This window comes from Apteryx mantelli, chromosome 9 (genome assembly GCF_036417845.1).
Source record: "Apteryx mantelli isolate bAptMan1 chromosome 9, bAptMan1.hap1, whole genome shotgun sequence".
Classification (NCBI taxonomy): domain Eukaryota; kingdom Metazoa; phylum Chordata; class Aves; order Apterygiformes; family Apterygidae; genus Apteryx; species Apteryx mantelli.
The window spans coordinates 11,949,286-11,967,307 of NC_089986.1; the positions used below are offsets into that span (position 1 = coordinate 11,949,286).

The following is an 18,022-nucleotide window of genomic DNA, read 5'->3' on the forward strand; positions in this document are numbered from 1 at the left end:
CCATTACCTTTGATCAGTGGCTCTACTGGATATAAATATATATGCAATATATATACCAAACATTTTAAAAAGTCCAAGATTTAATATCCACTTACAATGGCAGGCATAATTTGTAGATATAGCTATCACTTTTCTAAAAGCATTCATGAAGAATTTGTAGGAGCACACATATCTACAATTGTTTTAGAAAACTAGCTAGAAAATTTGCATGTCGTTATGTGTACCTATATTGCCTGGAAAATCTGGACTATACTTTATTAAGATTCCAGTCCTACAAATTCTGTGATCCATATTTGATAAATATAATCTGAGTGAGAAGGAGAAGGGTATACATTTATTAAATACGCTTCAACATGAAAATGTAATGAGTAGAATGGAAAAGGAGTGGTTGATAATGAAGAGGGAGGGAGGGGGGTGGGGAATAAATAGTTACATGAAGTTTAAACTCTCATGCAAAAACTGGTTAAGCAACCAGCCTTAATAGTTTCAACAGAGTATTTTCAATACAGACAAACTGGTAAAAGCAGCAGTTAAAATGTTGACAATAAGTCAAGTTCTTTTAGCTTTGGCTGTATTTCTTCTGATTATGCAGTTTTTTAAATTGCAACGAGCACGGAGACGACTTCCTCCTGGACCAATCCCTCTCCCAATTCTTGGAACCTTGCTACAGCTGAACTTTCAATTTAATCGTGATGTCCTCATGAAGGTATTTATTTTCAGATACTCCTAACTGGTTAACAGTCTTGTAATTTCCCATTTCTCACATTGTTTGCTGTGTGAAAACATCCTCTCCCAATAACTGTTACCTGGCCACTGTGAAACTGCACTCAGTTTGTTTTGGAACTGCTGATCTGGATGACAAAATAAGAGAAATTATTTGCAGCATAAGGTAGTTTTCCAGGCTAAGGAAACTTGTATTGAAAGTACTGAATGTGGAAGAATCAATCTGATACTTAAACACATCAACTTTTAACACTGAATTTTACAAATTCATGTAAAACGTAATATTCATTAGGATTAAATATCTTTAGGAATAATGTATCTGATTTGCAGAGAGGAAAAATAAATATAATTTTAAAGAAAAACTTTCACAGCATGGATTTTTAGCTTTCAGAGCACTGGCGTTTTCTCACTTGATCAGTAAACAGATACTTAAGATATGCTTGTTGTATCGACAGAATTAAAAAAACCCACAAATCTTTTGTTACTTGAGAAGTATTTCTGCTTACAAGGCCATCTCTATCTGATTCTGTTGGCCATCACACTGCTTTCATAATTCTCAATAGATAACTTCACAGTCACTTCTGTCATTGCCATTCGGACAAGGCACACCAGTTGTTGAGACCGTACCCCAGATTGGGATAGAAAGGAAAAGCTGCACTGTGAAACAAAACGATCTTATTTAAGTTCCATTTTTTAAATATGCAATGTGTGTATGTGTGTGTGGCGGGGCGGGGGAGGGAAATGTGACTGGTCCAGTCTTTACAATTTAGTTATGATGTACAGTATTTTAGAAAATGTGCTAATACTGAGGAAGGCAAAGCATTTAGAAGTTAAATAACTAACAGGTTTTGTGAAGGAGGTGCTATTTGGTCATTTCTCTGATTTTCTGTCTTCCTTTTGTGTCACTCCAGCAGTACAAATGATGGAAACTTTCTTGAAACAAATTCAGGGGCATGTCTTTGGCATAGAAGATATACTGGATCACACAAAGTGGAGAGGGGTCTGGAAGCAGAAACAAAGGAGTTGTTATGAACTGAGTCTTGGCTTATATACAGTAATAAAAGCTACCTAATGTTTGTTGGCAAAGATTTGTGTCTGTGCGCAAAGCTGGAATACAAAGTTGTTCCAACAGTGAACACAGGCAAAGACATTCAACATTCTCACAGATAATTGTAATCTTATGAAAAAGATGGGGAACATCATTCCAAGGTTGGGCTGGTCCCGTAATCAGTGTAGAAACAGGTTCATCCTCTGTTTGTTTGAGGCATGTAGGATTTCATCTGTGCTTTTCTGGCTTCTCTCCCATCTATAGCTGGCAAAAATTCATGGCAATGTGTTCACCTTATGGTTTGGATGGGCCCCAGTGATCATACTGAATGGATTTCAAGCAGTTAAGGATGGTATGACTATGCACCCTGAAGATGTTTCTGGGAGGCTAGTGTCTCCTTTCTTCAGAGCAATGGCCAAAGGAAAAGGTGAGATTTTCCTGCCAAAAATATTGCACAGAAACTTTATCTTGGCAATTTACAACTCTTCTGTAGCTTATAAGCACTTTTAAAAATACTATAATGGCAGGATTTGCCTATGAGAAATGACTGCTAGGTGAACTGCAAAGTAGGGAGCAGTGAAATAGCCTTTGGACAGTAACAGGAGGAAAAGACCAATAAAAGAAAAAAGATCCATAATGTTTTGTGTGAAGTATTCACTGGAGCAGACTCAGAAGTGATGGTATGAGGCAATGGTAGCTTGTGCTACAGAGAAGTGGAGGAAGAGCAGGAAACAACTCTTTCTTGTCCTGGACTCACTCCTACCACTACAATTTCAACTAAAGAGTGAGCTTGGTGGTGGGAACTTCTTCCTATTCTTTTCCCTTCATTAGGAAAATTTCTTACTCTCACAAGTTGCATCTTGAAGTTTGGTACACTTCTGCTTCAACCTTTCTGCAGGTTTCATACTCCCCACTCATACTGGAAATTCCCAAGCTCCTGATTCTCTTCTTTCCTACGTTATCTCAGATAGTTTATCAGGACTGTAGTTAACCTGGCTGATTGATAGACTAGTCTGAATTTGCTGAGCAGAGGGACTGTTTTCAGACTACCAAATATCATGCTCAAAGATTTGCATGTACCCCTAACAGCATGTTACAGCTGGTGATGAAGGCTCCCTGGCTGCTTTGTTCACCATGTGATTTCTGCAGTTGTACTTGGTATGGCAATACAATAGAGAAAAATGTTTTTCTGATAACTTCTACCTTGATCAAGACCAATGGCTGGAGAACTCAATTCTGGGTCTTCTAACTTCTTTCACTGTTTCCTGTTATTCATGAAGATCACAGCCACCTCACTGGTCTGAATTTTTCCTCTTTTGGCCCCCAAAAGCTTATAATAAGCATATATGTCAGGATATGAGTTTGCTTGTGATGGTACTTGAAGTAATTGTAACACCTACATTACAGTTTACAAATAATTGCAATTATGAGAGTCTTGCACAACATTTCCTGACAGGCTTGTATATCTCCACTTGCAGCAATCCTTTGATATTTAGGAATGGGAATGTTCCTTGGGGTGAGGGAGTGCCTTAGCTAGCTATATTATTGAAAACCATTCAGGAAATGAAAAAGTAGATATACAAAAATTTTGCACATTATTGCTATCACGGCATGTGAAGCTTACAAATTGCCATAACTATGTAATTGAGGATAGAGATCCATCCAGCCTAGGCTTCTCTCCCCAGCACAGGCAGTCCCTCTCTGTGGACTTGTATGTATTGAACTTCATTATTCATGGGCATCCCTTGGTCCTTCACAGTCACTTCACAGCTTCATTTTACTCCTTGTTGATGGTTTATGTGGAGATGGGACCTGGTCTTGGATGGTATTGCCCAGCATGACTTGAAATTTGGCGGTGGATCCAAGGATCTGTTTCCCATATGGTACTCTGCCCTATCTTGCGATACAACCTCAACCTAAGGTAGTGTCTGGTGGTGCTGAAGGGAGAGAGGTCTGGTTCTATCGAACCCTGACGTTTGAAAGCTTTTACATCTGAGTAAAACAGAATTTTTAAAGCACATTAAATGCATACATTAAAAGAATGTTCTATAACAAATTAAGTTAAAAAGTAAAAAATTATGAAGTAAAAGATATGAACACATACATTATGAAACAACTTTTATTTTATTTGGGACCTCAGCTTTATTTAAGGAAATCTAATTCCTTAAATATTTCTAATTTGAATTTGTTTTGTTTCAGCCATTGTTTCTTACATTATGTTAAAGATCCCACTAATATATGATGTTTTTCCCCATGAAGATATCTGTTATAAAGCCCAAGCACCAAACTTTTCTACCCTATGAACAGTCAGGAGAACTCTTTCCCCTTCCTCCCTTTGCAGAATTCATTATCCTGGTCAGGTGTGCTCCAAGTGTAGAAGAGAGCATGAGGTGAGCATTTCAGAGAGCATCTAGAGAAGCAACTCTTGAACTTCTTGGGATAAGTGGTTGTCCTAGATCTTGCTTAGTCCTGCTAGTCTTCTTTTTACATAGTTCAGTTTGTCCCTTTCCACCCTACCCCCTACACTTGCAGCACCTGCCACAGCTGTTTCTGTTCCTCTGTGTCTTTGTGTTCATAGGCAATGCAATAGTTTTGTTGTAATGTGTACTTTATTGAATCTTTTAACATAGTCTCTCTCTATAATAAGTATTAGCATAATAAAGAGCTCTTTACTGAATGCCCTCAGGGATTATGTTGGCAACTGGTCACACCTGGAAGCAGCAGAGAAGGTTTGCACTGAGGACTCTACGCAACTTGGGTCTGGGGAAGAGAGGCCTTGAGCATCGAGTTCAAGAAGAGGCCCACTACCTGGTAGAATTTTTTGCAAGTATGAAAGGTAACTCTGTGCTAAACATAGATGCTTTTCTATCATTAGTCTGATGTCTTTAGTGTATGAACTTCTCTGTCCTGCTCTGAAATCAGGGGCAGCTTCTGTTCCATAACAGAGTATACAGGGTCTTACAGGGTCTTTATGAATGGACTGAAAATGCAGCGAGCCCCATCTTGTGTTTTCAAACCCAGTGGGAGTCTATTTTTGCTCAAAGTTTTTTATAAAACTATTGAAATTGGGAAGCAAAACTGGAGCTGATTATTTATGTCATAGAATCACAGAATGGTTAAAGTTGGAAAGGACCTGTGGAGATTGTCTAGTCAAACCCCACAGTCAAAGCAGGGTCAACCTGAACACTCTGCTCAGGGCCAAGTCCAGTCAGGTTTCAAAAATCTCCAGGGATGGAAACTCCACAACCTCTCTGGGCAACCGGTTCCAGAATTCAATTGCCCCTACAGTGAAAAAGTTTCTTCTTAAGTTTAAATGGAATTTCTTGTGTTTCAAATTGTGCCCATTGCCTCTTGTCCTCTCATTGGATACCACTGAGAAGAGTCTGGCTCTGTCTTCTTTACACCCTCCCGTCAGGTATTTATACACATTGATAAGGTCCCCCTGAGCCTCTTCTTTTCTCCAGGCTAAACAATCTCAGCTCTCTCAGCCTCTCTTGTATGTCAGATGTTCCAGTCCCTTAAGTATCTTTGTGGCCCTTTGCTGGACTCGCTCCAATATGTCCATGTCTTTCTGCTCTTGGGGAGCAGAACTGGACCCAGCACTCCAGATGTGCCTCACTAGTGCTGAGTAGAGGGGAAGGATCACCTCCCCTGACCTGCTGACAACGCTCTTCCCTAACGCAGCCCAGGATGCTGTTGGCCGCCTTTGCCGCAAGACACATTTCTGGCTCATATAAGGTGCTGGTGCATGAAGACATGGATATATTATCAGGGCTGATGAATTAAATCTTGTAACACCATTTGCATGGGTTCCATAAAGCAACGACTAGAGTCTTGTCTTCGTTGCAGCATTTTACTCTAGTCAACCCAGTTAGGGGTAATTGAGTTAGATTATCCAATGTTGACCATTATGCAAAGGCACAGTAAATCAGGACATGCTGTGGCTAGCATTATGTCAGTTAAAAGTGATTAAATCCAATCCAATCCAATCCCATGTCTTAAGAACTTGGAGAGAAGGAAATGTGACCACATGTGCAGGAAAAAAATCTCCTGCAGCCTAGAACAATAAGTTGGTAAACAGAATTGTGCCTTGAGTGTTGGACAGTTGTATCAGTGCATACATAAATACAGTTGTAAACATGGTTATTTTATTTTGGAGTCATAAATAGTTTTCTTGGGATTAGTGTTTCAAGTAATTGCTTTAAAGCTAGTTATTATATTGTTGACACAATTAGTTGAAAGTAACTTGTGACATTTTCTCTTACTGGAGGTTCTACTCCCATCTCTAGCAACATCAGACAAAATGTAGTAGCCTTGCATGTATGTATGTTCTTGCTGAATAAAATTGCCTCTTGTCTCATGGCTTTCCCTTCAGATTCCCTTCAACCACAGTGTTTTCAGTCATGAATCTGAAGGGAGAGCCATGAGACAAGAGGCAACTTTATTCAAAATGGCTTAAGATCAATTTTGAATTTTCCAGATGGCAATTTTGCATAGAATTATTTTTTTCTTACCTCTAAATGTGCTCTATCAAAATAGAATGTATTTTACGTATCTGGTGTTTCTTTAGGGTGCCACTCATTACTGGGGTTATAGGATGGCACCATTGCTTTGAAGAATCTGTTTGACACTACAGTTTTCTAAGAAGATTGTTTCATCTCTGTGAAATGCAATGCTTTATATATATTGAAAGCATTTTGGGTAACCTGTAATATCGTGTCATTTCACTAAAGCAGCATAGGATACTTTAAGAGTGACTGTTTATTATTATGGTTGCAGAGAAACCTTTGGATCCTTCTTTCCCTCTCTTTCATTCCGTCTCAAATGTAATTTGTGCTGTCGTTTTTGGCCATCGCTTCTCCAGTGAGGATGAAACCTTTCATGAGCTGATTAAAGCCACAGAGTGTATATTCAAATTTGGAGGCAGCTTTGTTCATCATGTAAGTAAATAACCTGTAGTCTTTTTTTCTGAATAGGATAGAAAGTGAGAAATGCAGATTCAAGAAGTGGCTGTTAGGCAAAACAGTTTTAGAATTGGTGAGTCGTGTCCCATACAGCTTTACTGAGCACTGCACTATCTCAAAGTGTGCTGGTAATGTGCCTGCCTAGCAACCTTGGTCATTAGTGTTCGTTGTCCTGCATTTCAGCACAATGATAAGGTGGTTTACTCCTAAATCTTTGCAGCAAGGCACAAGCTTATGGACTGCTTCTGGGTCATGTTTGTTACTCAGTTGCTCAACCCGTCTGCAACAGATGCCTGCCTTGGGCATCATGTTTCTTAAACCCCAAGCATTAGGTCTAAAAGTGTGATTCACAGTGCCAAGTTTAGATACTAGTTTTCATACACAATCATCAGAGAGGAGATTGGTTCAAGTACATAAGTGTTGTGCCTGTGCCTACCTATCTCTAATTCTTTATAGTAAATGGAGACTTGAAGACTCCTCAAAGAAATTCTACTCCTCCCTGTGTGAGGAGCAGCCTCAAGGCAGGCAACAACAGATAGGAGATGCTAAGTCCAGCAAATATCTCTGTAGCCTTGACATTAGAAATAACCAGTGCTTTTCTGAGAGTCAAGGATCTGACAACAGAAGAGGCTCGCTTTGCACAGCAGTGTAATGGCTTGAATAGTTGCCTGGGAGTCCTGGTTTTGGCCCTAGCTTCTAATGTTGTTCACACATCTTATTTGGCAACTTCTTAATGCAAAATGCATAGCAATCCCTGAAATGCAGAGATCCCCCCACTTTCCAGGGTGCATTCTGTTCACTGAGTTAACATCAGGTTCCCTTTTGCTCTCTTTGGACCTAGAAGTTGTGTGTGGTGGTGGCAGATGAGACCTGCTTTTGGGATGGAGTATGTACCTCCTTTCCCTCTCTCCTTCCCATCCTAGCTTTGTTCTAGTCAACTGAATAAGATGATGTTCTGTGAAATGAGAGCAGTGGATTCAAACCATCTCAGAATGAGGGGGGCAATTTTACCACTCCCTAGATGCAAGGGTGTTTCTCAGTATTATCCAAAAGGTGGGCCTCGCTGTGTCCACGTCCCCGGGTTATAACTGGATTCCATGCTGTTGGGCACTGAATGAGAGAACCCCGTGGACTGGGCCCCTCCAGAAATGGAAGTGGAGTTTTGGCAGGACTGGTAGCCAGGAAGGTGTATGGTCTCAGTTCCCCCCTTGAACCTTGGCAACTAAATTCCACTTACAGTTAGGATGCCAGAGTAGGCAGAAAAGGCATGTATTTAAGAGTAGGAATGCACGTAATTCAGGCAACCATTTGTAATTAGTCAGACCACAGTTGTTTTTAATGCTTCTGAACACATTTTGAAGGAAAGAAAAATATCAGAGATGGATCTAAACAAAAATCATATGAAATGTAATATGAATTTACCAAGGATTACTACCCTTCGGTGATAAGGTGATAATTAATTGATAATTGGTTGTCTGAAGAGAAGAACTGATTTTCCAGAAAGACAGAAGTATAGTGTATCTAATTCAGCCAGCCTCCAGTGAACACCTAATATGGTGCTTTTGGGGGTATAATTAAAAGAGTACAAAAGATGTAGAGAGAATAAGGAACGGGACATCAGAGAGAGAACAGTCAGTGGGGACAAATCAGGTTGGAAGGAAGTTACTAGGGTTTTTCAAGGCTTTGTCTTCAGATAGGTTTTATTTAATTATTTCATTAGTGGCAGAAGAAGGGGGAGATGGTGAGGAAATTTCTTGACAATTTGTTGACACATCTAGTTGTGTCAGCTAATCCCTTCTTTTCTGGAAGACAGCACTTAAAAAAGTCAGGTAGCTGTCTCTCAGCATTTCTGGATTTCAGGTGGGCAGTAGATGTTTCAAGTTTTATTAAGGACTTTTGAGAGCTGGGTTGGTAGAGACTGCTTTGGGGAATTGCCGAGTTTGTATATCAGCCTCTGGTAGTCAGCCCTCTTTGTGGAATGTATCAATTGCCTTCACACTTCCTGGTGAAGATAGTTTATAGTGGCCTTTCTTCTCCTTTTCCTAGTATTCTCCACTGGAGGGCAGGAGCTCACTTGTTAAATGCAAGGAATACAGTCCTGTTAATCATTCTAATTTGAGTTGTGAATGAGCTGACAGTCTGCATAACTGAATTTTACCGCCATACATCTAAATATTACATACTGTGCTATTTCACAGGCTTCAAAACATGAGTATACTCTGTCAGAATATTTTACTACATCATGCCAAAACACATGCTAACATGAATATTAACTTCTCTTTCTATTAGATCTAAAATGCTTTCTCTAGTGATAGAGATTTCACAGTACCTCTTGTATGTCACTCTCACAGCTGTACGAAATTTTCCCCTGGCTGATACGCCATCTCCCTGGTCCTCATAAGAAGGCGTTGTCCAGCTATGATGTCCTCAGCTCTTTTGCGAGGAGGGAGATCAGAAGGCATAAGGAGAGAGGGATACCAGATGAACCGCAAGATTTCATTGACTTTTACCTGGCTCATATTGAAAAAGTAAGTGTTTGTTCTGCCTGATCATATGTTCATTGGGGTATAAGGTTAAATGGACCATTAAATCATCTAGTCTGGCCCCTTCTATCACAGTCTTCTCTCAGTCCTTCTTCTGTCTTCACTAATTCACCCTTCCCTTCTCCTCTTCTCCTCTGCAGCAGGCCATGCTCCTTCTCCTATTTTGCTTGGTGCTGGGAAGAAGAAGGAGAAGGGGGAAGACTGGGAGTTAAAAGGCAAGACTGGCTCAGAGAGCCAGAGGAGATCTCCAGGGTGAGGGTATCTATTCTTGCTGCCACTGAGCGGGGGGTAGTGATTGCTGCTCCGGAATGGCAGTGCTTCCCTGCTGGGAGAGCAGGTGTCCCCTGCACAGTGATCATGTGTTGATCACAGCAATAGAGGGCAGTGCAGGCTGTCGGGCTGTAAGAAGCACCCAGCCAGCTTCTGGCACAGCCAAAATAGTTCTGCTCTCCTGGACTGCTGCCTGCCTTGTCTACTCCCTTGAGCTGGCTCTGCTGCTGTGCTCAGTCCCGCTACACAGACATGCATCCATAGAAGAACTTCTATTAGCCATTGCTGTCAGATAACCAGCTCTCAAGTCCTTTAACATGTGTCTTATCACTGTTTTGTAGTACTCGATTTTTTATTGCAGTATTGCTTTGTGAGGAAAAAAGGCAAATACCATGCGGAACTCTAAGTATGTTGCCAGTGTAAAATTGTCATTATTGTCCAAGTTGGTAATTCTCTCAAAGAATCAAATCAGGTCTCTTTGGCAAGATCAGTTTTCTGTATCACGATAAATAGCATTAACTTGTATTCCTACCTAGTAATTCTTTATTAATTGATTCCCATATCTGATGCTGTGTTATTTCACCCAGAGTGGATATTAGCCTAACTGCCTTCTAGTTCCTTGGAACCTCTTCCTTTAAAGTTTTTGATAATGGCTCAGGATTAACACTTGTGATCTTCTGAAGTCTTTAACTGCTTCTGAAATCTCTAACTGCTATTTATGAAACATGAACATCAGTTGACCAGAAATTGTTTCAGCTAGCTCTTCTGGGACTCTGCTGGGTGGAAATTATCCAAGTTAGTTTATTAAAAAAAATGAACTGTCTGTAGTAGATATGCAAGGGCTGCATAAAAAGGTTAGATGATATTACAATAGGAAAAAACATTGTCCTTCTCACTTTACAATTGCTCCACTGGCAAAAGAAAAGTTCAAGAGCCCTGAGCATAACCTCCCTAAATTTAGACAATGGATTCCCCAAAAACTTAAAAAGATTTTTTCATAGTTTCGGCATATACGTACATACCCTCACACTTTTAACTAAAACATCGTAATAACAATATTGTTCCCCAGACCAGTTGTATGTGAGTCACCATGGCCTTGTAGTGGATCAGGAATCTGAAGATCACGGGTTAAAAACTATTACCACAGCTCAGTGTTCATTATCTGTTCACTGTATTGCTTAGCAGAACAGCTAAGTGATGGAAATATGACTTGAGGAGTGAAGAATGACATGCTGGTGCGCATCTTCAGAGGAACACTTATTTATGAAACATTCCAAATGTACTGCTATTTTCACAATTAAGCCAACGGTTCTCTTCTGTGGAGAACATGTGATTTAGCTTCATTATTAAAAGTAGAGTAAGCATACCTTGTCCATCTGTGAAATGGTAGCTTTTTTTTTTATTGATAATCATCTTTAGTTTTTGGTATTTTTTATCAGTGTCTCTGTTTTGTGCTATAGGCAGAACACACTGCATTTTGAAACCAGTGATAAAATCACATTCACTCTTATTCAGGTTGTCTTAACTTTTATGTTTAAACCTCTGCTTCTTATCACTTGCAGTCCAGTGATGAAGCCAGGTCTACATATGATGATGACAATATGGTTAATTCTATAAATGACCTTTTCTTGGGTGGATCAGAGACAAGTAGTACTACTTTGAACTGGGGACTGCTGTATATGGTGGCAAATCCAGACATTCAAGGTGAGAGGAAGTGGTAAGCATATCACAAGTGTCTCTGTTGCAACTGAGCAGCCCAGTCATAACATTTTCATGGATCAGAGGTTATTTCTAGACTCTGGTATATGGTTAGGGGCACATAGACCTTTTTGTACTGGTGGATCTGTGCTGGACAACATCAGTAGCTTCAAATTCTCTGTATACAAGTTCTGGCAGTGGGCACAGGCATAAGGCAATTCCCAGAAAGTGTTACTGCTGGGAGTAGGGATATGTATCGGGGGCTGGGGCTGATTGAGCGCATAAGGGTTGAGGCCTTTGTTTGGGGAAACGAGGACTGTGGTAGGATAGTTGATGGAGTCAGAGGACTGGAGTTAGTGTTTGGGAAGCTAGAGGGTTCACCCATGTAATGCTGGTGATGGTACCTGAAGAAACTGAGCTTCATTCGGTCTTAGATAGCAATAAACACAACTGATGGCTGAAAATAATCAACTACAACCAGAAACTGAGGTGCGATGACAGGGCTGTCACTCTTTGGAAATTTGCTTCAATTCAGCTTTGTATTGGCTGAATACCAGTGATGGAAGCTACAGGGAGTCTTCCCTTCTTTCTGCTCTGTAGCTCAGAGAAGAAATAAAGATGATCAACTAAAGGTCGATTGGCAGCTTCTTATTTTTGACCATCAGTCTATTTATGAGCCCAAGGTATCAGGGTTCCTATTTAATCAGTTAGTTACTCTGTGATGTATTCGAGTTTATTGCAACAGAAAGGGTTCTATTTGGGAGGAAAATTTAATGGCTTATCGGTCATGTCTATGTCTATTTAAGTAGATTATTTTTAAGTCTAGTTTTTAAATAAACATCAGTCACTTTCTTAAAACACTAAATAAAAATCAAAGGGAGAATTATCTCTTGTACAGGGTAACAGAAATCCTGTTTTTAGATAGCAGAATATGTGCAAATACCCAGGGGAGAACAGGATTGTAACTGGAGGAAGGAGATGAAGATAAGCGAAAAATTGCTCAACAGGTAGCTGTCAAACAAGAAGGTCTACTTAGTCGTGTGTTATTGCATATTTATTAACACCTATTGTAATTAAGGTTATGAAAGTGCTGACTCATCTGCATAGCTTTATTTGTAATACCCTGCACATACTTGGGAAAGCAGGGTGTGTGCGGAATGATCCATCCCTAGCTTGTTGAGTCATACACTGCATCCAGACTCTCATTATGAATAGCCACCAGTAGATCTGTCCTCCATTGATTTCTCTCTTATTGAATCCATTTTATACTTTTGCCTGTGTGACACCCAGTGACAATGTTGCACCATTCCATTATGTACCATATTGAAAAGTTTTGCCTACTGTTTATTTAAATCTGTCGCCTGGTCACTGAATTGGGCTGTCTCTCTGACACAACTGGAACAGAGATGTGTATTTACACTTTTGCAGTGACTGATCACTGCTAACTATACTGGATCCCCAAGTAGTTGTGTGTTTGATTTACAAGCTAGCTGTTCAAAGAACAAAATTTATTTTACCTAAAAACTTTTCTGGACATGTATTTTGAATTCTATAAAGTACTTAAATCTCTGTTGTTAGGGCCTAGCTTAACCTGGTTTTGTGAAGGACAGCTAGCAGTCACTAACCAGGCTTCATGTGAATGAGCACAAACCCGGATCAGTGCAGAATGAGCAATGGAAGGCTTTGCTGCATCTTAGTATTTCTTTAAAGGGCCTCTAACTTGGAAAAAGATTATATCATTTGTTAGAAAATCTAAGGCATTTTTATTGTGTGTGTGCTGCATGTCTTGAAGTTTACAAAACAATTTTTATATTTCAGTTAATGCTTCCAACGCCTCTGTGCTGTAAGTAATTTAAATTATCCTATTCTTGATCAAAAGGCAGGCACCAAGAATCAGATCCATTTTTTTTAAAAAGGGATTTGGGCATTGTTCTAGTTGGCATCACTTCACTTAACAGATATCCTGCATAAGATCCATTTCTTTTTAATAGGAATTAGGTTTTTAAGGCCCAGATTCATCTGGCTTAAATTCCACATAATTATGAGGCAGATGGCTCTAGGTGTCCAAAGGCAGCCTTCCTAAAGAAAATACAAAGATAAATGAGTTGACTGTTGCATTTAAGCATTAACAGGGCAATGCTTAAAGATGCTTACTATTTTAAGCAACAGGTGTCTAGCCTTAAATTACAAGCAAATAATTTCAGACTCAGAAGTAGAGCTCCCATGTGCTTAAGCCGTTGGAGCACCACCCTGCCTTTGTTTTCTTTATAAAAGTTATTTATATTTTGACAGTAATTTTGCTACTGTCCTAGTAGTTCCAAAGGGAAAATATCTATGAAAATGACGCTACTGAAAATATTTGATCTATTTTTCCATCTGAAATGGTGAATACTTTTCCACAGAGAAAGTGCAGAAGGAGCTGGATGCTGTTTTAGGTCCTTCCCAGTTAATCTGCTATGAGGATCGAAGAAGACTGCCCTATACAAATGCTGTGGTTCATGAAGTCCAGCGCTTCAGCAACATTATCTCAGTTGGCATGCCTAGAGTGTGTGTGAGGAACACAACATTGCTGGGCTTTCCCCTCAAAAAGGTACAGAAACAGTTTCTCAGTCATTACAGACCTTTCCTGCATTAGTAAAGCGAGGTGCAGATTCAAATATATTTGTGCCGGTCTGGGTTTGTCCCCTCACCAGGGGTTGGACACCTCTGGGTCAGAGGCTGAATGGGAAGGAGGACAAGAAACCATCTGCCAAGCTGAGATGGGTGACACAGCTCTTGGGAGAGGGTTATCAATAGTGAAAGATGCCACTTTCTGGAAGAGGCGATTTTAGTAAGTGTTTCTACAAACCAATGAGGACAAAACCTTAGAGACTGATACTGTAGGATCCTGTGATTGATTTTGCACTAATAGGGCATGGGAAAGATTTCTGATTGGATTTCTGTCTCCAGGAAGCCTGTAGAAGATTTGTCTAGGGACAAGCATGAAGGTTTTCAACTGGCTTTCGTTGAAGAGACTAAATCGCAGAAGCTTCTAATGTTAGAAGTGAAAGTGGGTTAGAGTCATGTTGTTAGTTTCTGTTGACATGGCCACTTCCACTGTCAGGCTTGGACTGACATTTTGAATTAAAAAGACTTCATGCTCCTCACAATTCCTCACTTTCTACTGGTATTGTCATACAACACCAAATACTGAAAGCGAACAGGGACTAACACTGGTATCACCTTTTGCTTTCTGGCTGCTGGAGGAAGATTGACAACCAGAACTAAGTGAGTGTTTTTTTTTTCTTTCAGGGCAGCATTGTTTTTCCAAATATTGCTTCTTCTTTGTATGATCCAGAGCAGTGGGAAACACCTCGACAGTTCAACCCTGGTCATTTCTTGGATAAGGATGGAGACTTTGTGAGCCAAGAAGCCTTTTTACCATTCTCAGTAGGTAAATGGACTAACAGCACAAATGTTAATGGTTTGCATTGGGACTGTGGAATTAAGATGTCTATTAAAAACCTATTGGTTGTTTATTTTAAACCTCCTTTGTGGAAAACAGTGATAAAATCAACACAATAATTTTCAGCAATATTTCCCAGTCCAACTGTAAACACCTGTTCTTCCGAGCAAATAATAGCATGAAAAAACAGAGACATACTGAATAATGTATACATCTAACTTGTCCTATTTTTGGAAGGAAATTCTCTGCTAATGATTACAGTTATTGATTTTGGGCATATGTTTCAATCCTAGGCATACATTTGGAAAGCATTTGAAAGCAGCTGTGCTGATGCTTCATGCATATGAAACTGGAGCATGGCATCTCTCAGGAAGAACATGTCCTTATCCTTCATTTACATGATTGAATGAATCGCTTTAAAGTTCTCAATCAGATAAAGATGAGATTTTTGAGGTAATTGAAGTGAAACTCAGAGCAGAAGGGGCACATTTATCTATAGTGGTAGATAGGGTTTTTAAAGGTAGAATTACAGGAAGTTGTATGTCATTGATTGCATTAAGTCCAAAAGAAATTCCAGACTCAGCAAAAGTACCTTTGTTTTGTGGTGAGAATGAATAAGATTCCTTTTGAGGTCAGGGTGATCTGTGCAAATAGAAAATTCCTGGGTGCTCACCATCTTCCCCTTCTCCCTTCTGCAGGGCACCGTGTATGTTTGGGGGAGCATCTAGCAAGGACTGAGCTCTTCATTTTCTTTGCCAACCTGCTGCGGGCATTCACCTTCCAGCTCCCTGAGGGAGTGACAAAGATCAACACAGAGCCCATTTTGGGGGGTACGTTGCAGCCCCACCCATACAGGGTTTGTGCTATTCCACGCTAGGCTGCAGGATGTCACAGACCACCTATTAAGCAATCCTATTTGCTTTCATAAACATCCGTCTTGAATCCATAAAGCTTTTTTTTTCTGGCTCAGATATTAATTTCTGTCTATCCCAGGACTACTCCAAAAGTCACCTTTGTCTACATCAGATGATTTTGTTCAGACCTTATTACCTACTCTTGAAGATGATCTCTTTTTTTCTTGTAATTGTTCTTTTGGTCTGCAGCACAACATTCCTCTTAGCTGCGAAGGCACCATGTGCTTGCTGGCTGGCCTGGCAGAGTTAGAACCATCTGGTGAGCAGATGTTGATAAAATTGGCTGGCAGACTTCAAAAATGAATTCATTAGCTCTGAGTGATCCTATTGTCAAAAGCAACAGAGTTTGGAAAAACATATCTGCAAAATTCTTCCTCTATATATTACTGTCATAACTCATAACATTTCAATCAATTTTTTGTTGATGGTCACTAATAAAAGATATGAAGGAAAAATTGTCAAATGGCCTTATTTATGGTTGATTTACAGTTCACTGTGAATTACAAGATTTGAACCAGCAAAATATTTATAAGGCATCTTTAAATTTGCCAGAGGATATTTGGTGAGAGTAGGACTGAGAAAGGATGCAGGCTGAAACTCTCTTATGGGGTGAAGATACTGACAGAAGATTTCTTTTAGGGAAGATACTCCTAATGTTTTAAAATACTGCCAAGTTAATTTTTAAAAAGCCCTTTCTAACAGATCAAGTGTTTACCCCAGGATTGACTCCTGTCAGGATCAGCACTGGGCAGTTGCTACTGCAGGTGCAAGAAAATCCTTCATGGAACAATTTGGATTGAGGAGCCTGCTAGAATTAGAGAGTTGACTAAATATTGAAAAATATACATGGAAAACACTAGAGAGGTCTTGCAATTGCCTCTGAAGTTAAGTGGTATAGCTGAAGCTACAAAGGCTTGTCACGTACACAAAGTACTGGTCAAATGCAATGAAAAAGTCTATAATAGCAGAAAAGGAAAAAATTGGTTCCCACAGCAAGTACAAATTTATTTATATTGTCTGGAAAAGAATTATAAAACGCAAGTGAACACAAGTGAGTAATGAAGGATACTTCATTAATATTCCTGTCTTGGTGAGAGAGGATACGACAGCTAACCAGACCATCATCTGTTAAATCAGTCATCACTAGATTTTGGCCACTGTGTGACTGAGATGTGTTTAGGCAGCTTACAATGAATCACAAGTTTAGACCTGTCTCATTATTTCTAATTCAATAGCTGATGGAACATGGCATCAAAATAGTAAAGCACTTGATATTTAGCTGTTATTAAATTAAATGGCAAAACAGCACTAGTGAGATATGGAACATCACATCCTGACATTTTATTTGACAGTTTTCCCTGTTAAAAACTGATGTCAAAGTCTCTGCAGATTAGCATGTGCACACAGATAGATAAGGCAAAGCAGAAAGCGCTGTGATTTGGGGACACTGGAGCTATCAGTGCTTCTTAAAAATGAAGCTGCAAACAGCAGTAGTATTACAAGGATTAACGTCATAACTACGTGATGCTGTCACTCCTAATGATCAAACACTACCCCAGACATCCTTTTAGAAGGGGAGCTCATTAACAGACCTAAGAAGGATGCTTGCCCAGGAAGGCCCATACACAGCTGCAGCAGGTTGAGTTGCCTAAACCCGTGGGAATAATGTAACTCAAAGCAATGGACGTAACTACTACTTGTCCAGAGATCTGATGTTGCTCAAGAGGAGATGTGCAAGGCACTTCAGAGGAAAATCATGCATTGTATGTGGGTAGGTTGTTCATGTGTGATTGTGCTAATGTGTATTTGTCATAGGAAGTGCTCACTGCAGCTTTATAATTTTTTTTTTTTAATAATTCCTTTGTGTGCAGATGCTGAGGGAGAGGATAGCCCTGCACATGAGGTGTGGCAGCAGGACATCAGCAGGAGGCTCACAGCAGGAAGATGATGGGCCCAGGTATTACCTTGGGAGCAGCCATGAGTTGTCAGGGTGCAGCAGGTGGGGAAGAGGAGGAATGCTTTTCAAAGTCTTTATTTCTCTTTTCTCCTGATCTGTTTTAAAAGTGATTCACTGTAGTTCGTGTTCTAATAAAAGCTGCTCTTTTTGAGCTTATGGGCCTTTTAAAACCTGGCTGATGTTGCCACAGAAGGCCAACCAAGCTGAGAGTAAAGGCAGCCAATCTGTGACTCGCATGTTCCAAACTAACTGCTGCTGCCTTGGGGCTCCCTGGTGCTCCTCTGTCAGGCTGCAGAGCAGTGTCCCTCCAGGGCTGCTAGTCTTAAGGGAAGGGGGTGTCTTGGAGATCTCCACCATATCCTTCATTCCTCTCTCTGCTTTTGTTTATTGCTTCTATGGTATTTCTCAGGCTTTGCTCAGTCATTGTAGACAGAACTTCTAAGAATGATAGGGAGCTGGC

The 18,022-nt window shown here is 40.1% G+C and overlaps 1 protein-coding gene across 1 annotated transcript; it reads left to right on the plus strand.

Annotated features, from left to right (window-relative positions):
* The first annotated feature begins 535 nt into the window (after positions 1 to 535).
* On the plus strand, positions 536 to 15,577 carry LOC106483796 (cytochrome P450 2J4-like). The gene is made up of 9 exons (XM_013941812.1): positions 536 to 706; positions 2,036 to 2,198; positions 4,458 to 4,607; positions 6,551 to 6,711; positions 9,087 to 9,263; positions 11,111 to 11,252; positions 13,649 to 13,836; positions 14,538 to 14,679; positions 15,390 to 15,577. Exons 1-9 carry the CDS (start codon positions 536 to 538, stop codon positions 15,566 to 15,568), a joined length of 1,473 nt encoding a protein of 490 aa, XP_013797266.1. The 3' UTR covers positions 15,569 to 15,577.
* Positions 15,578 to 18,022: the final 2,445 nt, after the last annotated feature.